This window comes from Podarcis muralis, chromosome Z (genome assembly GCF_964188315.1).
Source record: "Podarcis muralis chromosome Z, rPodMur119.hap1.1, whole genome shotgun sequence".
Classification (NCBI taxonomy): Eukaryota; Metazoa; Chordata; class Lepidosauria; order Squamata; family Lacertidae; genus Podarcis; species Podarcis muralis.
Genome location: NC_135673.1, coordinates 17,355,769 through 17,377,809, shown reverse-complemented (window position 1 = coordinate 17,377,809; position 22,041 = coordinate 17,355,769). Strand labels below are relative to the sequence as shown.

General features: G+C 48.4%; 1 protein-coding gene across 2 annotated transcripts in view; it reads left to right on the top strand.

Annotated features, from left to right (window-relative positions):
• The window catches only part of SARDH (sarcosine dehydrogenase), a 51,661-nt gene that overhangs the window by 20,892 nt on the left and 8,728 nt on the right, over window positions 1-22,041 (top strand). For both annotated transcript variants that reach the window (XM_028714704.2, XM_028714703.2), the window contains exons 11-18: window positions 770-860; window positions 8,097-8,238; window positions 8,810-8,893; window positions 9,452-9,565; window positions 10,324-10,462; window positions 11,780-11,893; window positions 15,685-15,832; window positions 20,898-20,991. In XM_028714704.2, the coding sequence (XP_028570537.2) occupies window positions 770-860; window positions 8,097-8,238; window positions 8,810-8,893; window positions 9,452-9,565; window positions 10,324-10,462; window positions 11,780-11,893; window positions 15,685-15,832; window positions 20,898-20,991 (926 nt within the window). The remainder of the gene's footprint in view (window positions 1-769; window positions 861-8,096; window positions 8,239-8,809; window positions 8,894-9,451; window positions 9,566-10,323; window positions 10,463-11,779; window positions 11,894-15,684; window positions 15,833-20,897; window positions 20,992-22,041) is intronic.

The following is a 22,041-nucleotide window of genomic DNA, read 5'->3' as shown; positions in this document are numbered from 1 at the left end:
ATGCGACCCTTCCCAGAGCCTGAGCAGTGCAGAGGCTAGGCCCCTGGACAGTTCCAGGCATGGTTGTTGCTTCAGCAGCCGTCATCTTCAGACTGAGCCTTTAATAGGAGCTGCAGTGCTGTCTTCAGCAGCACTCTGGACAGCTGCTTGCAGAGCTTAGGCTGGAGAGGCCATCAAACCACCAATGGTGTTTCAGCAGCAGTCATCCCCAGACGTTCTGCTCCATCTGGAGAGGCACTAGCACTGTGTGCTCATCTTGCACGAATGCCTCTGATTCACTATGTACTTCTCTGGTAGGCACTGAGGGCAGTTCCCTCTTCAGTTCTGAATCCTTGGCTGCATCTCTTGAGGACTCTGACCCCAGCTTGGGCCTTTAATAGGAGCTGCAGTGCTGTCTTGGGCCTCCAACACATAAGCACAGCTTGGGCCTCCAACACATAAGCACAGAGCTATCTACCTATAATTGGTAGGCTGGTGTGGCCTGGCTTGCCCAGCTTAGTTCTACTTAGAGCACACCCTTTGAAATGAATGAACCTAAATGATTCATGACTATTAACTGCAGGGGGTTCCCTCTGAATATAGAGCTTGCTTTGGATACAACCCATAATATTTGACACCTTTTGTTGCCCTCAGGAATCCAGGAGTAATTTGAGGAGAGTAAAGCCATCAGATCCTGCCCTCCTGAGTCAGAGCTCAGCTTAGGAATTTGTTTTCTGTACCAGATCTGAGTGCGTAGTCTTTCCACAATTTTGCTCTTTGCTCCCTCCAGGAATGATGCTCGGAGGTGGCTGTGGGAAGGAGCTGGCCCACTGGATCATCCATGGGTATCCTGAAAAGGACATGTACGGTTATGACATTAGGTGAGCACCTTCCTGCTCTGGCCCCGTAGAGAATCTGCCTTGAATACAGAAGGTTCCAGGTTCAATTCCCCAGTGAGGCTGAGGGTGTCTGAAACCCTGTTTAAAAAGGTTGCTTAGGCTGCCATCTTCAGTGTGAAGGGAGCAAAAAGTGCTGGATGGAGTTGATGATAAATGCTGCCTGTGTCCTGGCAGGGGGGTTCCTGTGAGGAGGCAGCAAATGGCAGAGAAACACCCAGCCAGCATATAGTGTCCTGAGCTAGCGGGAGCAATGGTATGATTCAGGATAAGGAAGCTTCTTGCATCCTTGTTCTTCTGAGCCCTTTACCCAGGACTATGAAGACTGGAATCTTTCTTTCTAGGGTAAGGACTAAGGACCATAGCTCAGTGGTAGAGTATCTGCTTTGCGTGCAAAAGTTCAGTCTCCAGGAACGGCTCCTGTCTTGAAATGCCAGAGAGCCACTTCAAGTCAGTGCAGGCAATACTGAACTAGGTAGACTAATGGTCTTTCTCAGAATAAGGCAGTTTTCATAGACTAATGTATGAAGATAGGCCAGCAGCCAGGCATAGAGTGTCCTATCTGCATATACAAAGTTCTGGTTTCCGCCCTGGTAGGGGTGGGAATATTCTCTGTCTGCATTGCAGGGGGGTTGCACGAGACTAGATGACCCTCGGGGCCCCTTCCAACTCTACAACTCTACACTGCCAGTCAGTGTGGACAAAACTGAGTTAGATCAGAAGCGTCTTTCCCATAGGGCTTAGTGGCTTGTTGCGCCAGGGCCCCGGCCTCTCAGGGGGAGCTGCACAGCTTTGCTGGTGGCCTCCCCAGCTGTGCCCTGCCAACCATCTTTCCTTCCTACCCTCCTCGGCCCGTCCCCCTCTGCGGGCGGGTGCATTGGTGCTGCTGCTGCTGCTGCTCCCTCAACCGCTTGGCGGCGGCGGCATGGGCAGCGGCCACCACATTGACTGCGTTTTCTGTGGGTAGTGGCTCCTGGGGCTATGAGGTGGTCTGCAAGTTGGGCCCCGAGTTCTAAATTCTGGGAAAAGGAGGAGGTGCCGGAGGGATCTTTGTGCCAAGGGCCAGATGTGCTTAAGACGGCCCTGAGCTAGATGGTCCAGTGGTTTTTTCCTAGGTTATGACACAGTCGTCCCAATGAGACTCTTTTGCTGCCAGCTTTGTAGTATTTCCAGTGCAATGTGGAACCTTTTATGTTCATGTAGGCCAGCGGGGGGGGGGGGGGGAATTTGGCCCTCCTGCTGCTGCTGAACTGCAACTCCCATTGTCTATTGGCCATGCTTGCTGGGGCTGGTGAGAGTTGTGGTTCAGCAATATCTGGAGCACCAGATGTTTTATAAAACCTTGGCCTCTGTTTTGTAAAAATCTATCTTTAATGCTGGGGTGTGTGTTGAGGTCTGTTGTGTTGCATTTAGGTAACTTAATGCTTGTTAGAGTAGACCCACTGAAGTGGGTGGACATGACCAAAGTAGCTCTGATGGAGTCTCCTGTGGGTAGAACTTGGTTGAATACAATGCTTTACATTTGTCTTTCACTTTTATTTATTATTTTTGTACTTTACTCACTGTTAAGTTTTACCAAGAGTTATACATTTTAGGGCAATATTTTATTTATTTTTACTTGTTACACTTATATACCACCTTTTTCTTCCAAGGAGCTTAATGTGATGTGCATGGTTCTCCTCCTTCACATTTAATCCTCACAACAACCCTGTGAGGTAGGTTAGGCTAAGAGACAGTGACTGGTCCAAGGTCATGGCTTCATGGCTGAGTAGGGATTCGAACGCTGGTCTCCCAGGCTCTAACCTTTACACCACATTGTAGGAGCCTGAAAGCGGGGTTGCTGTATAGGATTTTCTCACCCTGCATTGCAAAGTAGTGTGGATTGCCAGCAGCCAGTGGGTTCCGTCACAAATGCAGGCCTGCTCCACAGATGTTTCTGTCTTTCAAATGGCTGGGAATTGATGGCTCTTAATAGTCGTCATTAATTTCTTTGTCAGTTTGATCTCATTGCCTCTATTCTGCTTCTGTGTGATCACCGGGAGTCGGATGCAAGTTGAAATTATATCTGTAATTATATCTGTTCAGGCAGCCTTCCATACCCCGTTGCCCTCCAGAGGTTTTGGACTACAGCTGGCTGATCCTGATCATCATTATTATTATTTATTAGATTTATATATCACCCTTCACCAAAAGATCTCAGGGAACTGTAGTTTTGGAGCGCATCAGGTTGGAGAAGCTAGCTCTACAGAGCCCAGAGTGGAATACATAGTTCTCTTCTCACCCGCATCAAATCTAGCTTGGTATTGTCGGCACTGACTGGCAGCAGCTCTCCAGTAATTTGGGCTTTTAGTGTGGATGCCCCTATGGAAGCAGGGGCAACCACACTTTCTGGAAACAACTGAAGATATTTTTGTTCCAACAGGCTTTACCAGCTGGGTAGATGGGTCTTTACTTTGAGTGGCCACTTGTTAGGGTTTTAGTCCTGTTCCCAATGTATTTTCTGATTCTTGGTGTTTTTAACAATTTCTAATTATCTTATGTTTGCTTAGGAGGCCATTAATAAATCCATGGTAAAATAGATCTAAAATAAAATTTCAGTCAGGGGTATAACCTGGGGGATTCCAGGATTGAACATCTGACTTTCTGCATGTTCTTACCCTTTAAAAAAACACACCCCAAACAGCCTAGTTTTTTCAGGGTTCTGAATGGTTCCACTGCCAAACAGCTCTTACCACCTGGAAGTTCTTCCTGAGGTTTTGTTGGAATCTCTTTTCATACCATTTGAACCCATTGGTTTTGATTCTGGTCTCTGGAGCAGCAGAAAACAAGGCTTGCTCCAACTTCCATGGGACAGTCCTTCAGATATTTGAAGATGGCTATCATATCTCTAGGGACGCGGGTGGCGCTGTGGGTAAAAGCCTCAGCGCCTAGGGCTTGCCGATCGAAAGGTCGGTGGTTCGAATCCCCGCGGCGGGGTGCGCTCCCGTTGCTCGGTCCCAGCGCCTGCCAACCTAGCAGTTCGAAAGCACCCCCGGGTGCAAGTAGATAAATAGGGACCGCTTACTGGCGGGAAGGTAAACGGCGTTCCGTGTGCTGCGCTGGCTCGCCAGATGCAGCTTTGTCACGCTGGCCACGTGACCCGGAAGTGTCCTCGGACAGCGCTGGCCCCCGGCCTCTTGAGTGAGATGGGCGCACAACCCTAGAGTCTGTCAAGACTGGCCCGTATGGGCAGGGGTACCTTTACCTTTACCTATCATATCTCTACTCAAAATAAATTAAATAATTGTCCAGTAGCACCTTGTTGTTGTTTAGTTGTTTAGTCGTGTCCGATTCTTCGTGACCCCATGCACACTTCTTCAGATACTTTTGCACACAAAAGCTTATACCCAGAACAAACTTAGTTGATCTCTAAGGTGCTACTGGAGAATTTTTAAATTTATTTCGACTACGTCAGACCAACATGGCTACCTACCTGAATCTATATCTCTACTCACTCTCTTCTTCTCCATGCTAAACATAGCCAACTCCCTCAACTGTTCCTCATAAGGCTTGGTTTCCACACCCTTTATCATCTTGGTTCCAGCTTGTCAACATTCTTCTTAAATTGTGGTGCCCAGAACTGGACACAGGACTCCAGGTGTGGTCTGACCAAGGCAGAATAGAGTGGAACTATTAGAATAGAATGAAACCAAGTAATGTGTCCCTTGACCTGGACACTATACTTCTGCTGATGCAGCCTAGAATTACATTAGCTTCTTTTGCTGATGCATCACACTGTTGACTCATGCTAAGCTTGTGGTCTTAAAGAAAGCTAATACTGAGTTAGACAGTTGAAGGGGAATACTAGTGATGGCTACTAGCCATGATGGCTATGCTCTGCCTCACATTGCTTCTGAATCCCAGTTGCTGGAAACCACAGGAGGGGAGAGGGCTCTTGGGTTTGAGTCCTGCTTGCTGGCTTCCCATAATGGGCATCTGGTTGGCCACTGTGAGAACAAGAGGTTGGTTAGATCAGTGTTTCCCAACCGGTGTTCCGCGGCACACTGGTGTGCCGTGAGACCTTGCCTGGTGTGCCGTGGGAGGGAGGCGGGAGAGGCGGGGCGGCGGCGGCATCTCCTGCTGGATGCAAATCCAAACATGGCGGGCGCCTCCCTCGCTCCTTTGTAGGCGGACCATCGAGAGAGAAAGAAAAGGAGGCGAAAGAGCGAGAGAAGGCGCCTGCGCGGAAAGAGGAGCGAGCAGTGCGCCTGCGCGCCGCGGCGCCCGAGATCGCTTCTCCCCACCGCCCCTTGCTTCAAAAGAGGTCCGGGGACAGCGGGAAGTGCTTCGCGCTGCCCCCGGACCTCTTTTGAAGCAAGGCTTTGCGGGGAGAAGCGATCTCCCCGCAGCCCCTTGCTTCAAAAGAGGTCCGGGGGCAGCGGGAAGCGCAGCGCTTCTTCCCCGCTGCCCCCGGACCTCTTTTGAAGCAAGGGGCTGCGGGGAGATCGCTTCTCCCGGTGCTCCGAAGCGGGGCGGGGGGGCGGGAACACCTGCCCCAGCCGCCCCGCTTCGGAACGCTGCTCCGAAGTGGGGCGGGGGGGCGGGAACCTCGCACCCCGCCGCCGGGCATCGGAACGAGGTCCTGGACCTCTTCTGAAGGCAGGCGGGGGCAAAAGTCTTTGCTCCCCCCGCCTGCCTTCCCGGGACAGCGGAGACTTCTCCGCTGCCCCGGGCGATCTTAAAATGCTGGCGGGCGGGAGCGAAGCGTTCGCTGCCGACCCCCAGCATTTTAAAATCTCCTCGGGGCAGCGGAGACTTCGCTCCCGCCCGCCAGCATTTTAAAATCGCCCCGGGACAGCAGGGGCTTTTAAAATGCTGGCGGTCGGCAGCAAAGCCCTCCTGTCCCCGGAGCTTGCGGGGCGGGAGGTGGGAAGAAGGGCTTTTCTTCCCACCGCCAGCCTTCAGAACAGCCTTCTGAAGGCTGGCAGTGGGAAGAAAAGCCCTTGTCGTCCCCCCCCCAGCCTTCAGAAGAGGTCGGGGGACAGACTGTCCCCGGACCTGGTCTGAAGGCGGTTTCCCTAGGAACGCATTAATTGATTTTCAATGCATTCCTATGGGAAACCGTGCATCGCAAGACGAAAAACTCGCAAGACGAAGAGACTTGCGGAACGAATTAATTTCGTCTTGCGAGGCACCACTGTACTTTTTATATAGTCAATATAGGCACAGAGTTAAATTTTTTAACATTTTCTAATGGTGGTGTGCCTCGAGATTTTTTTCATGAAAGAAGTGTGCCTTTGCCCAAAAAAGGTTGGGAAACACTGGGTTAGATGGACCACTGGCCTCATCCAACAGGGTCTCCTTAGGTTCTTATTGTCCCTCCATCTCATTGTTGTCTGCACTGACTTGAAGACACTCTTCAGGGTTCTGGACAAGAAGTCTTTCTTAGCATCTCCATGTAGGGCTATCAAGGATTGAACCTGGCACCTTCTGCATGCAAAGCAGCTGCTCTTCCACTGAACTATGACTAAGTGGTGCGGAGGGCAGCATTGGAACAATGTATATAAGTGAAGCTGGTGGCCAGGCAGACAGTGAGTTCAAGAGCTGGAAACTGGAAGGCCTGACTCTACCATGATGCTGCAGCCTGTAATGTCTCTCTCTGCCTTCATATGTAGAGCAAGCAAGTGCCTCGTACCCTCCTACCTCCAGAGGAAGAGAGTGGTGTCAGCGTCACTCAAAACATAATTTATTTTAATGGTGTGCTGTTCCGAAGCAGAGGAAATGGCATGTTCTCAAACAGCAGACACAGAAGCACCTCTGTGTCAAAACCTGCCAACAGCCTCCTTTGTTGCAATGTGCTCTTGGATTCTGCTATGGAAGAGCATCTTAGCACCAAAAGTAGTGTGAGGATAAGCATGCCTGTCATCATTAGCCTCCTCAAGGGGAGCTCAGAATCCTGTTCCTGAACTTATGGCCTTGTTAATCTGCGGAACCCTGCAAATTCTGCAGGGGTTATAAAATAAAAGTATGTATTGGTGCCTGAGGTAAAAGACTGGATAGCACTCCTTGGGGACCCAGATGCAAGGCAAGGCTGGGGAAGGGCCGTAGCTCAGTGATTAGTGAGCCTGCTCTGCATGAAGAAGGCCCCAGCTTCAATCCCTAACCAATGGCATCTCTGAGTTGGTCTGGGGAAAAACTCCATGCCTAAAACCCTGGAGAGTCACTGTCAGTCAGCCTAGACAGTATTGAACTAGATGCACCCAGTGGTCTGACTCCATGTAAGGCAGCTTCCTATGCTATTATTACTAGCTGAATCTTATTGGCTGCCTCCATTTGCCACCAGAGGCACTTTTCCTCACCCTGCCTAATGGCAGGGATGGCCCTGATTGTACAACTAATGGTTTGCTGATATCTAGATTTACCTCCCTCTTCTGTGCTGCCCCTTATGCTTGGAGCCTTTCAACCAGAACACTGAAACCAATCCCCTCCACACCACCACCACCTCCATCTGCCTTCCTGGAAGTCCAACACCATTGTGGATGGAGATCTTTCTGGGTTCTGAAAGAAATCAGGAAGACGGCCAACTCATGCCTCTAATTTGCCATGGATGCTGCAACATGCTGTAGCGTTCAGAGTGCCAGACTAGGATTTGGGAAAGACCAAGATTCAAATCCCCACTCAGCCATGAAGATCATTGGGCATGACCATGGGCCAGTCACTCACTGTCAGCCTAACCTACTTTACAGGGTTGTTGTGAGGATAAAATGGGGGGGGGGGGGGAGAACTATGCATGCTACATTGAGCTCCTTGGAGCAAAGAAGGTGAGCCATAAAAGCAACAATAAAAAATAACAAATTCCTCCATTTTGAATGTACACACCACTAATAAAATTCTTCAGGTGTTAACCAAATGGAGAAGTAAACAGGTTAGACAGAGACAAGAGATGGGTGTGCTATATTTGCCCCCCTCTGGCCCCATTTTCCTGAAAAAACCCCAGTTTGAAACCCCCCAAATTTAGCATTTAAAAATGTGCTGGGAGCATTCGCAGTAGGGTTTCTGGGAGCAGAAATTGCTGGTGTTTGCTTATTCATCCCATGTCCAGATTGGACCAATCCACCGAATATAATTGGTATTGGGGGAAAATGAGGGTGGTGACAGCACACTCATCTCTTTATTTCACCATTTGGTCCTCATCTGAAGATAACACTTGGGTCTGTCTCTGAAATGTTCACCTCTCTTTAGGAGGTTTCACCACTCCCTTACAAACAACAACCGCTGGATCCGGGAAAGAAGCCATGAATCATATGCAAAAAACTACTCTGTCGTATTCCCATATGATGAACCTCTGGCTGGGCGCAATATGAGGAAGGACCCCCTCTATGAGGTCAGACCCAAAGCTCATGGGAGAAATTCTGGGTGGACATGGGGCGTTAGGCACAGAGGCATCCAGGGCTGTGGGTAGCTTTTGCTGGAAGACTTCTGAAACAGGCATGTCCTGAAATGGATTGTGTCTGCACAACTCTAGGGTTTGATCTAGAAACCTCATGGATGGTCCAAAGCTGATACTTTATTTGAGCAAGCCACCCACCATTGTGTACCCTCACGGCCAGAAGGGATGTGGCGCAAGTTGTTTTTAGAGGAGAAAAGGAGGAGAAAAGCCATCCAACAACCGCGAGGGAAGTGTGTGTTGTCAGTTTGGTAGGGATCAAAGCCCCAAGCAGGCTTTGTATGGGGAAATTATTTGTGGTGAGGGGCCCCAGGTAGACCCTAACACTATGGGGGCATGGAGCCTAGAACAACATTAGCTCCAGGAACAGCAAAGAGGAGGCAATAGCATGAGAGCGATCACAGGCTAATTTCATGGCTCAATGGAATGTTGGGGTTCAGGTTTTTTTTTAACACTCTTCTTCCTTCCATCTCCTCCCTCCACACTCAAATTTTTGTGACCCTCGCAGGAACTTCTGCAACAAGGTTGTGTATTTCAAGAGAGACATGGTTGGGAGAGGCCAGGCTGGTTCCATCCAAAGAGTCAGGCACCAGTAAGTACAAAATTTAGGGATGTGATACCAAGGAGGAGTATCGTGGAACATCATGTCTCCACATGTGACCTTTGTTCCTCTAGCACTACCATTGTGAGGTACTCTAAAGGCTCTTTTGCCTGTTTTCCTGTGCTGCTCTTTGCCCCAGGAGCTTGCAGAATTGCACCAGCCTGTCTCCCCATTAATGTGGGAAGGATGATCCACATAATGTCCTCCTCACCCCAGTCTTGTCCTAGACCTCCCTCTGACTTTAAATGTATGGGCATGTGTTTTTCCCCAATCTTGGCCCTTTTGGGCTTTCCAAGGATTGGAAAACCCCAGTCCTTGGCATCCACCCCACCAGGGGCAGAATTCCCAGAGGGATGGGTTTGGCTAATTTTGGCTTCTGAAGGCAGCCCTGTTTAGGGAAGTTTTTAATGACTGATGTTTAAATGTATTTTTAATCTCTGTTGGAAGCCACCCAGAGTGGCTGGGGAAACCCAGCCAAATGGGTGGGGTACAAATAAATTATTATTATTATTATTATTATTATTATTATTATTATTATTATTATTGCAGGTTTTGGGATATGATTATTATGGCGCTTATGACCAAACCCCACATGAAGACTATGAATACAACCGCTTGCTGTCGGATGAATACACATTTGATTTCCCACCTCACCACAATGTTGTGAGTAGAATGCCCTTGGAGGAGGATGCAGTGGTCCTGTTGCCAAGAGGGGCTTCTAATGGGGGGGGGAGTCTTCAGGTAAGGGGCATTCCCATCTCCACCTGGAGATGCAGTGATTTGAACCTGGGATATTCCGGCAGAGGAACTGAGGCTTGCTGGCATCCCTCAGGACTGCACCACAATCAGACTTTTCAAAAGCCTCCACTGGAGCCAACTGGAGCTTTTTAAAATCCTCCATTGGTGCCAATTGAGGCTTTTTAAAACTTTGTTGCTACAGCAGCATCCTTTATGGGAGGGGGTTTCACAGCTGGCTCTTTGTATAACAGCTTCCTGTGTTCTATACACCCAGCACAGCATCTTGGGGGGTGGGGGTGGAAGGGAACCTTTAGCTGTTGAAACATAAAATCAAAAGTGATTCAGGTCTGAGTTCTTTGGGAAGAAAGATGCCTAATAGGTAGTCTGATGAGATGTCACTGCACGCAGACATGGGTTATGGGATGCCAAGCACTGGAAAAGAGCCATTGTCGTGGTGGGTGTGACTTTTGAAGAAGAAAATAATCCAAGAAATATCTGTTGTTTTTCTTTTTGAGATATAAAAAGCATGACTCACAGGTCCCTTTTCTTTTCTTCCGTGCTCTCTTGTCACCTTGAGCGACTTCTTACATGCCCCTTGATTCTCCCTTTCAACGTGACCAAGCCTGCCTGCCATGTGCCCCCATCACACCATGGCTCTGTTTTCTTTCCCTCCCCGGTTTTAGATCAGGAACGAATGCTTAACCTGCCGAAATGCCCTGGCGGTGTTCGACATGTCTTACTTTGGGAAATTCTACCTCGTCGGCCCAGAGGCCAAGAGGGCAGCTGACTGGCTGTTTACGGCTGACGTTTCCAAGCCTCCAGGTACCCACCCCCCCACCATCCCACCCGCTTATTTCCAGCGGTGTTCTGCTGGCGCTGCCAATGTCATCAATGCCTTCTCTTGCATCAGGCACATAATCCCCTCCCAGTTAATGATAACGTTCAGCCCAGGCTTCTGCCAATCAAGCTGGGGAGGTTGCTTTCAAACAAAGGGCTCTGTGCCCAGGAGGAGGTTTGAATACCCCAAAGGATGCAGGCATCTCTTTGAGAGCTGCAGCCTGTGCTGATTTGGCTCTGCTTGTGATGGCTTTAAGAGGGGATTATACGGATTCATGGGAGCACAAGCCTACCAGTGGCAATTGCAGTGGCTGGGGTGGCTTCCTCTCTCAGAGGAAGTATGCCTCTTAGCAACTAACTACAGGAGATCACAATCTATTCAGTTCGGGATTCAGGCTTTGACTGAATTTGGCGCACAGTCCTATTGGAAATCAACGCCACCAGGAAAGAAATGTGTGTGGGGTGTGTGTGTGTGTGTGTGTGTTTAAGGGAGATGCATACAAACTTTTCCTCATTTTTTCCTCATATTACATCTGCCTTTCATTTTTAAAGTCCCAGAATCATAGAATTGTAAAATTGGGCATCTAGCCCAACTCCCTGCATTACATAAATCACAGTTAAAGAATGCCCAGCAGCTTCTCTTTAAACACCTCCAATGAAGGTGAGTCCACCACCTTCCGAGGGAGTTTGTTCTATTATTGAACAGCTGTTACTGTCACAAAGCATTTCCTAATGTTGGTTGGAATTTCCTTTCTCATCATTCAAATCCATTTCTGTCTTGTTTCAGCTAATTGTTACCTCAGCTAAAAGGAGACTGTTTAGTTATTGAACAATTCAGATAAATCCTAATGGAATTGTTTCCCCTACACCTCCTCTCCCCTAATGGAAGAGCAAAGGCAAGGATCCTTCACTTTGTAGCCTAAGGGTTAATTTTGTTAGTTAGCTAGCCAAGAGGGGGACAAGTGGAAGTGTTGCTTAGCAACCAGGGAAGGGTGGCATGGCCATTACTGAGTTAGCACATGCTCTGACTGGCTTTGTAGTTCTGAGGGAGTTTTCCCCCCTCTGTGTATTTGATTGAATGTCTAAATATATGCTGTGTACAAGGCCAACCTCTCCATTCCTTTCTTCTCACATTAATACCCTGTTTTCATTTGCTTTTCCCAGTAAAGTGTTATCAGGGCTTCTCTCTTTGGATTTCTTCTGTGTTTTAAATGACTTTGCATATGCATACATTCCTGCTTCCAAATGCTGCTTTTATGGAATGATCTGGGGATAAAAAAATATCTGGGGCTTCTGTTTCAGGAGCAACAGTTTATACCTGCATGCTGAATATGCGTGGGGGAGTCGAAAGCGATCTGACCGTTAGTGCAATAGATCCCGGCACACAGGACTCTGCGCTGGCACCTGCCTTTGAAGGTAAAACGGCAATGGCAACAACACTGATCCTTGATCATTTTAAACCGATTAGATGTTGGTTTTTCTTAGCTCTCTGTTTGAGTAGAGCTGCAGTTAGATTGGAAGTTGTTATGTACTGAGCTGAATCCTAGAACAATAGGATCCAGAATGCAGCAGTCTCTTTGGTCCGCAAGAGCCACCCAATCCAGCTCCAGGTGGAAGTGAATCAGCGACCTGATTGGCCTGCAGGAGCAGCCAATCAGGCTTCTGGAGGAAGTGAATCCACAACCTGATTGGCCTACAGGAGCAGCCTGGAATTAGCCAATCACGTGGGGCCCATTGTGTAAATAATGTATATATAGCCAGACATTTTGGGGAAAGTTTCATTTATTGCTCATACGAGCTGAATAAAGAGCACGACTCCGAGTATATTTCAGAAGTCTTGGTGTGGACAGGAGCTGGGTGGGCAACTCTTGAAACATTTGGTAGGGTCTGGAGGTGGGCAGGTCCCAGCAATCCAGGGGACATAAGAGCCTGTCTGTTGAATCTCTCTTCTGACAGCTGAGGGGAAACACAGTCTTCATGGCTAGTAGCCATTGAAAGCCCTTTCCTTTATGAATTAATCTAGTCCTCTTTTTTCCAAAGCCATCCAAGTTGATTGCCATCACTGCTTCTTGTGGGTAAGAATTCTAGTGCTTAGTGCAAGAGCCGTCTAGCCAAAAATGGGTTTTCAGGAGGACTTGCAGAAATCAGTTTTAAGATGGTTCCCTGACCTCTTGGGCTCACAAGCTATAAAGAGACATGGCACATGAGGAAAAAGGAGCAGGAGGGAAGAGGGGAAAGCAAGCACCCGGCCAAGTTTTTAAGGTTACCATTCTTAAAAGCTGCAGCTGATGTCAGTGGTGGTTCTGGCTGTCTTGCCATTGATAAAGAGCAGTCTTCCACCCACTGAAGCACACTATCCTCCCCCCCCCCTCCACCAGATCAGATCCAGGAGCATAGAACTGGTGCCAACAGCCAGGCCAGGAGGGAACGGGCAGCTCCAGCCCCACAGTCTGAGTCTTGATGACACTTGGAAATCCTCACAGGAGGGGGCTTGATGGAGTCACCCTCCTCCCTTACTTCTTTCCTCCTCACCTACCTTGCAGGACTGCTCTCCCTCACACCAGTCCCAAATGAAGTCATTCTCAGTACAGCAGGAATGAGAATGCCAGTCACGTCTTTTTCTGTCCTGGACCTTGACATGACAGCCTCCTTAATTTTTTTGGATGGCAGGTGGCTGGTGTGAATGGTGATTTCATTACCTATGACTAGACACCAGGCTGGCCATGTCTCCCCCCACCCCACCCCCAGTCTCCATCCAGCAGCCAGCATAACCTAATTAAACACTCCTCCTTTGAGGCCTTTTTGCAAACTGAAAGGTGCTTATTGAGTTTCTGTCAACCCTTGCTGCATCTACTGTCTCTGGGCTGGCGGGTAGGTGCACCCGTGACCGCTCCTACAGCCCTTATTTGGAATAATTAAGGACAAATTAAAAATAAATCAGCCGGTGAGTGGATTTGCACAATTACTGGCAAGCTAAAATGGGTAGCTGGAGGGAGCGTGCGTTACTTGACCTTACATCACAGAATTGGAGAGTTGGAAGGGGCTCGAAGAGTCATCTACACCAACCCCCTGCTGCAATGCAGGAATCACAGCTAAAGAATCCCTGACAGATGGCCATCCAATTGCTGCTGCAAAACGTTCAAGGAAGGAGAGTCCAGATGTAAAAAGGAGCTCAGCTAGATGAAGCCTGGTGGAGGCTGACTCACTGGGGCTAACAGGGCTCAGCCTGCTCTCAGCCACTCCCACCTTCCTGGCCTCCGTCTTGAGGGTGGGCCTGGCGTTCATCTTCTTTCTCCCTCTTAGTCTCAGACTGCACACACATCATACATTTACAGAACATTCAAAGCCCCAGTCCTCCCCACATGGCAACAGTAGTTTACCCAACAGAGCTATAACTCACAGCACACTTAAACTACAGTTCTCATTATTCTTTTGGGGGAAATGTGCTTTACCTGTCTGGTGTGTGCACATCCTCCTGTGCTGCCCTGGGAGAAGGATAGGGACAAAAGAAAGAAAATGCTACCTGGTGGAAATAAAATAATAAATGTCATTGAGAAAGCAGGTAGATAAATGTTTCTCTCTCTTTCGGAACACCAGAAATTGTGGACATCCAATGAAGCTGAATGTTGGAAGGTTCAGGACAAATAAAAAATGACTTTGTTATGCAGTGCATAGTTAAACGGTGGAACTCCCTCCTGCAGGAGACAATGATGGCCACCAACTTACATGGAGGGCTATTGATGGACACTGGCCACTATGTCTATGTCCTCCTTCTGCTGGCTGAGGCAGTATGCCTTTGAATTGCAGGGAATCACAAGTAAGGAGAGTGCTGCTGTGCTCTCGTGCTGCTTGTGAGCTTTGCAATGGCACATCTGGTTGGCCACTGTAAGAACAGGATGCTGGGCAAGATAGGCTTTTGGTTGACCTTTCGCTCTTAAGTTCTGCTTCCATTGTTGGAGGCAGCAATGCTTCTGAATACTAGTGGGTAGCGGAGAGTGCTCTTGTGCTTGGGTCCTGCTTTAGGGCCACCTGGTTGGCTGGCAATGGAGACAATAGGATGCTGGACTAGATTCATCAGGGTCTTCTGGAGTTAAGCTGGCTTTCCTTGCCATTGGTTAAGGCTCCCTGCTGGGCTCCCTGCATTCCACCCCACCAGCTCCACTGGGCACCAGCTGTCTTCTCTGGAGGCATGACAAATTCAGCATCCTGGTCCCAGTGCCAGACAGATGGCTGCTTTCAGGAAGCCCACTGAGAAAGCATCCAAGATGACAACATGCTCACCCTCCATGCTTCTGGGGCCACATACCTGTGGTGGGTGGGATGAGAGGCAAGAGTGGGTAGAGCAATGAATGTGACACAAAATAAGCAATAAAACACATCTAAAAGTACACCAGGTTGAACAATTTCCACCTAAATCATAGTGAGATCTAAATATAAAGATACTAAAAAAATAATATAAATAAGAACAGCCCCCTGCCCCCGAAACCTAAACACTGCTCCAACCCAAAAAATCTATTCAGCAGCCTCAGCTTTTGTAGCTGGAGTTATTTGGAGACCCACCTTCCCAGGCTAGGTGGGGAAAAGCCTGTAAGGCAGGGAGCAGGTCTTCCAGGACTCACATCCAAGATGGAAACCCCTCTCTGGAGTCAGGTAAGTCCATATTCTCTTTCTGACAGATGGAGACCTTGCCCCACAAATCGGAATCCAGATGCTGCTGAACGCATTATTTATAAATTTGTATATTGCTATATCATTTAAAAAAAATATTAAAGTTGTTAACAGCAATAAAACCATAAAATAAAACCATAAACAGTTAAAAGCAAGCATCAGTTGACTATTGTGGAAGGATGCACTCTTAATTGCTTGCATGGGTCTGGTGGAATAGGAAAGTTTTCAACAGGCATTTAAACGTTGGCACAGAAGGCAGCTGCTCAATCTTCATTGGCAGAGCATTTCACAGGAATGACAATCAAGGTTCAGTTCCTTGTTCTTGTCAAACAAGCTTCACCAACTCAGGGGTACGACAAATGGCACTCTTGCAGATGATGTCAGTGATGGAGCTGGAACAGAAGGACTCAGGGGATCCCTAAGGTTCCTTGGACCTAAGCTGTTCAGGGCTTTGTTAATTAATACAAGGACCTTGAACCAGACTCTGTAGTAGATAAGCAGCAAGATGCCTATTTAATATTACCTGTCCTTCTTCCTAGGGGATGGCTACTACCTTGCAATTGGGGGAGCAGTAGCACAGCACAACTGGTCCCATATCATGACAGTCCTGCAGGACAAGAAGTTCCAGTGCCAGTTGATTGACCAGTCAGAACAGCTTGGAATGATCAGCATCCAGGGACCATACAGGTGAGAGTCACAGGTGGGAAATGGACCCAGGGTAGTCTGGTTGTTCTTTTTAACCCATGACTGAATAAATTACAGTGGTGCCTCGCAAGACGAAATTAATTCGTTCCGCAAGTCTCTTCGTCTTGCGAGTTTTTCGTCTTGCGATGCACGGTTTCCCATAGGAATGCATTGAAAATCAATTAATGCGTTCCTATGGAAACCGACTTCAGACCAGGTCCGGGGACAGTCTGTCCCCCGACCTCTTCTGAAGGCTGGGGGGGGGGGGACAAAGGCTTTTCTTCCCACCCCCAGCATTTAAAAAAAAACCCGGGACAGCGGAGACTTCTCCGCTGTCCCGGGGCGATCTTAAAATGCTGGCGGGCGGGAGCGAAGCCTCCGCTGCCGCCCGCCAGCATTTTAAAAAACCCCGGGACAGCGGAGGGCTTCTCCGCTGTCCGGGGTGATCTTAAAATGCTGGCAGGCGGCATTTTAAAATCGCCCCGGGACAGCGGAGGACGTCTCCGCTGTCCGGGGCGATTTAAAAGCCCCTGGGAAGGCAGGCAGGGGGGACAAAGACTTTCGCCCCCCGCCAGCCTTCAGAAGAGGTCCAGGACCTCTTCTGAAGGCGGGCAGGGGGTGAAAGTCTTTGCTTCCCCCCCCCCCCGCCTGCCTTCAAAAGCCTTCCGGGACAGCGGAGAAACGCGCTGCGTTTCTCCGCTCTCCCGGGAAGGCAGGCAGGGGGGGACAAAGGACCTCTTCTGAAGGCGGGCGGGGTGTGAAAGTCTTTGCTCCCCCCCCCGCCTGCCTTCAAAAGCTGTCCTGGACAGGCTTCGCGGACCTCTCCGCAAGCAGCGGGAGCGCTCCCGCTGCTTGCGGAGAGTTGCCAGCAAGCCGAAGCCTGCGCGCGCTGAGATCAGCGCGCCCAGGCTTCGCGGCCCCGCCGCCCGGCTTCGGAGCATCGTTCCGAAGCCGGGCGGCGGCGGGAGGTGTTCCCGCCCCGCCGCCCGGCTTCGGAGGAGCCTTCCGAAGCCCGGCGGCGGCAGGAGGAGGTGTCCCCGCCCCGCCGCCAGGCTTCGGAGGAGGTCCAAGGACAGTGGGGAAGACGTGCTGCGCTTCCCCGCTGTCCCGGAGATTTCCCTATGGGCTGTCGTCTTGCGAAGCAAGCCCATAGGGAAATTCGTTTTGCGAAGCGCCTCCAAAACGGAAAACCCTTTCGTCTAGCGGGTTTTCCGTCTTGCGAGGCGTTCGTCTTGCGGGGCACCACTGTAGGATATTTATTGTATACACTAGGTGGTTCATTCCCCAGTTGCATCTCCAGGTGGGTCTGGGAGAGACTTCTCTCTGAATTCCTGGAGAGCTGCCGTCAGTCAATATTGAGTAGGTGATATTGAGCTAGATGTAACTCAGTAGCCTGACTAGGGCTGGATCTATACAGATATAAAAAAACACTATGGGGGGAAAAATGCTATAGGGGAGAAAACACTCCCAAGGCAATCTGCCATTGACTTTGGATTCTGCTCTACAGCACCATCTGGTGTCACATTTTTATAATGCATTTTTAATGTTATAAATTGGTATCTGAAGAAGTATGCATGTGCACGAAAGCTCATATCAATAACTATCTTAGTTGGACTCTAAAGTGCTACTGGAAGGAATTTTTTAATTTTGTTTCAATTACAGCAGACCAACACCTACCTGTAAATTAGGTATAAGACTGTTTCCTCTGTTCCATGGGGCTCTGGATTTGGAGGCTCTAAAAAAAATCTCAAGAGCCAACACCCCCTCATCCTCAATTTTATTGTACCTTCCCAGGTGAAATACCCACTGATTTTTTTGGCAGCAGTTGAGAATGAGTTTGAGAAATTGATCAAGAGGGCTTTGTAAATTTCTAGTTTGGGGATGGTCTTAGACGGAAAGTATCCATATCAGCTCCTGCTTGTGGACTTCCTATTGAGAAGACGGGATGAGATGGGCATCCTTTGGCTGGATCCAGCACCCAGGCTCTTCTTATGTTCTTCTTCCACTGGGATTTTCAAGTGGGGAGAGTTTCTGTTGTGCTCAAATCCTGCTTGCAAGGGTTTCCCATAATGGACATCTGGTTAGACGTTGAGAAAACAGGATGCTAGAATAGATGGGCTTTTGGTCTGATCCAGCAGGGCATATTTTATGCTCTTATAACTACAGAATTATGGTGGCTTCAAAAATGCTATTTAGGAAAAGTGGGGTGGTGGCCTCCTCCCTTTCCTTTGCTCCCTTCTCTTGCACATGCATTTACACCCACACCCACTCACACACCCACACGCCTTCCTTTGGTCCTCAGTATTCCTCAGGAGCATATTGATTATCTTGTCAGCTGCTTAATTTTACATCCTGAGATCCTGTCTGCACTATATGTTCAAAGCAGTATCGTACTACTTTAAGCAAGCATGACTTCAGAAGAAGAAGAAGAAGAAGAAGAAGAAGAAGAAGAAGAAGAGGAGGAGGAGGAGGAGGAGTTTGGCTTTGATATCCCGCTTTATCACTACCCTAAGGAGTCTCAAAGCGGCTAACATTCTCCTTTCCCTTCCTCCCCCACAACAAACACTCTGTGAGGTGAGTGGGGCTGAGAGACTTCAGAGAAGTGTGACTGACCCAAGGTCACCCAGCAGCTGCATGTGGAGGAGTGGGGAAGTGAACCTGGTTCCCCAGATTACGAGTCTATTGCTCTTAACCACTACACCACACTGGCTCTCCCACCACCTGGGAACTGTGGTTTTTTTTAGGGTGCCGAGAGTTGCAAGGAGACCTCTGTTCCTCTCAGAGAGCTACTGTTCCCAGACTGGTTTAACAGCTGATCCCTCTTTCAAGAGAACTCTCAGAAGCTGCCTTATCTCAAGTCAGACCAATGGTTTATCCAGCTCAGTATTATCTATGCTGACTGGCAGCAGCCCTCCAGGATTCCAGACATAGACCTGTCACACCCCTACCTGGAGATTCCACTGGGGATTGAATCTTGGGACCTTCTCCATGCTAGGCTGACACTCCCCCAAAATCGGCCAAGAGATTCCCTGTGGAGCACGTATCATGTCTCTCTGGAGCTTTCCTTTTCCTCCTGATTAGCTTTCTGAGGGCCCTTTCTTGCCAGCTGTCTCTTTGATGGCACATTTCTGAGGGCAGGCGAAGCTTTGCAACTGGAGTCTAAGAGGATTTCCACTCATTATCCTTGCATTCACGCCCTTCATTTTCGTAATGCTGCCCATGGCTGTGTTAATGGCATCCTGTTTCCTCAGCCCAGAGCTGATCCTCAGGGGACAGCAATTGCTTGTCAGCCTTGGTGCGCTGGCGTCTGTGATGTGCCAAGGGACCCTATGCTCAGTGGGCCCCAAAATATCCTGGTCCACTAAAGATAATCTCTGGCTCCTGTCACTTTTCTGTGTCAGCTTATTCAGGGTGGGACAGGAAGATCCTCAAAAGCTTCCCTGGCATGTTTAAAGAAAGTGAGCACTCATTACCACAGATTCTGGAGGAACTGAGATTTTCAACGTTAGCAGGAAAGTCTGGAAACCATGCCTTATGAGGAACAGTTGAAGGAGCTGGGTATGTTTAGCCTGGAAAAGAGGAAACTGAGAGGAGTTATGATAGCCACCTTCAAATATTTCAAGGGCTGTGACATGGAAGATGGAGCAAGCTTGTTTTCTCCTGCTCTGGAGGGGAGGACCTGAACCAATGGCTTCAAGTTACAAGAAACATCAGCTAAACATCAGGAAGAAAGTTCTGACAGTAATTGCTGTTCAACAGTGGAAAGTGGTGGACTCTATCTTGGAGATTTCAAGCAGAGGTTGGATGGCCATCTGTCATGGATGCTTTAGTTGAGATTCCTGCCTTGTAGATTCCTACCTCAGGGTCCCTTCCAACTCTACAATTCTATGATTCTAAGAATCCCTTCCCATGCTCCGAAGCCACATTCTGAGAAGTGGTGTTGGAGAATTCCATTTAAAACAGGAATGAGTTGGGGCTAGTTAGCTATGCTCTTTACTGCTGCCAGCTTGGAGATTGCCCTCTATTGGGAAGACCTTAAAGCCTAATGTCTGATGGGATGGCAAGGGGAAGTTTGGGAGAAAGAAAGTCCTTCTTCACACAGCATGTTGTTGAACTATGGAGCTCACTTCCACAGGAGGAGGAGATGGCCACCAACCTAGAAGACTTTAAAAAGAGGATTGGACAAGTTCATGGAAGAGGAGAGGGCTATCAATGGCTACTAGCCACAATGGCTATGTTCTACCTTGATGGTCAGAGCAGTGATTCTTCTGCCTACCAGTTACTGGAAACATAAAGCAAAAGTGTCAGAGGCCAAACTAAACATAATCATACTGGCAAGGAATGGCCCCCTGTATCAGCTATGCAAATAGAAGTGATGTCAGTGTCAGACCTCCAGCTTCTCATGCTTACTTATGGATAGGCTACGTCATATAGAATTGAAGCCTTGGCAAGGCATTCAATGATCCAGTTATTTGACATTGCCCCCGCTCAGTTTTCCTTCTTATACGTGACTGATGTATGTATGTAACACTCTATGGATTTTGCTGGGGTTGGCCCATGTCATTTTAACATTTGCTTACTCATTTTATTTTATTTAATTTGCACAGCACCTGACTGTAAAAGACATACCCCCAAAAAAGTTTAAAAAGAGAATGAAACAATAAAATTATTAGTAAAACCATTTAAAACAACATTAAAAAATGAAAATCAGCGACAAACTAAAAAATATATTAAAACACACATCCACATTCTGTACATCTAGGTAGGCTTGTCTAAGCAAGAATGTTTTCAGCAGGCACCGAAAAGAGTACTTGGAAGGCACCTTCCCAGCAGACAGCGAGATGGATCATTGGCCAAAGTGGAAGAAATTTGAAGGCCCTTGGTAGTTGCTTTGCATTTGGGGTGTGGAATGTGAGGAGGTGTCAGCTTGTCATTTGCCTCAGGCAGCAACATGTAATGGGCTGGCCCTCATGGCAGGGATTGTGGGGAATGTTGGAAGGGTGTGTGTGTCATTCCTGGCAGTTGGTCGCCATCTTCTCCTCACCAGGGTTCCTCTCCTTCCTCACAGCCGCGCTGTCTTGCAGGAAGTCCTGGAGACGGACCTCAGCAATGAAGCCTTCCCTTTCTCCACTCACAAACTGGTGAAAGCTGCAGGCTGCACGGTAGGGATCTCAGTGTGGTTTTGCTTTTTTGCCACGGCAACTCAAAGCAACTTACGATATTTTATGCAAAAACAAAAAACATGCATACGTTTACATAAAAAACAAATAAGTTAAAAGATAATTCTTTTAAAAAAAACTACATTAAAACATCCCACCTGTGCAAAAAGGCAAAGGTCTGATGAAATTGGAATGTTTTTACTTGGCACAATCATTGCATATATTTGGATGCCAGATGAACCTCCCCAAGCATTCCATAAGTAGGGAGCCACCACTGAAAAGTCCCCATTCTTGTATTCCTGTTATTATTATTATGATTTCATAACCCGACCTGCACCATAAGGTCCTAGCGTGTGGATTGCAGTCATTTAAAAATGCAATAGAGAGAGACTCCCTTTTCCTTATCCTCATCCTCTGGATACAGTGGGAAGGATCATAGCTCATTGGTAGATGATCTGCCTTGCATGTAGAAGACCGCAGGTTCAAACCCCAGCATCTCCAGGTGGGACTGGGGAGGACTCTTGCCTGAAACCCTGGAGAGCCACTGCTAATTAGTGCAGACAATATAGAGCTGGCTGGACCACAGATCTAACTTGGTATTAGGCACTTCTCTCTGTTCCATTGCCTTATAGCTGGCAAAATAATTTTCCTCTGGCAGAGGATTTGCCTTGAACAGAATTAAGTGGTGTGATTTGTTTGTTTGTTCTTTTATCAGGATGGATATAGAGCCATAAGCAGAGCTACCCCTGTTGAATTTCTTCCTGCCTTGTTAAAACATAGCCAGGAATTGGACGGGGAACAGGCTAAAGCCTAGCAAAGAGAGACGCTGAAGTTGGTGGGCTTAAAAAAGACAAACGAGGAGTGGGGGTTAATTCTCAAAAGACATGTCTAAAATGAAAAGCTACTAGAGTAGAATTCTCTGCTCAAAAGAGCAACTCCCTCAGCAGCCATGGGGTGGGAAACTGAAAGCGGATTGTGGGTTTATTTTGAGCTCCCCTGACAATAGAGCCTTGGCTGGGAGCTGTCACACTCTCAGTGGCGCAGCAAAGCATT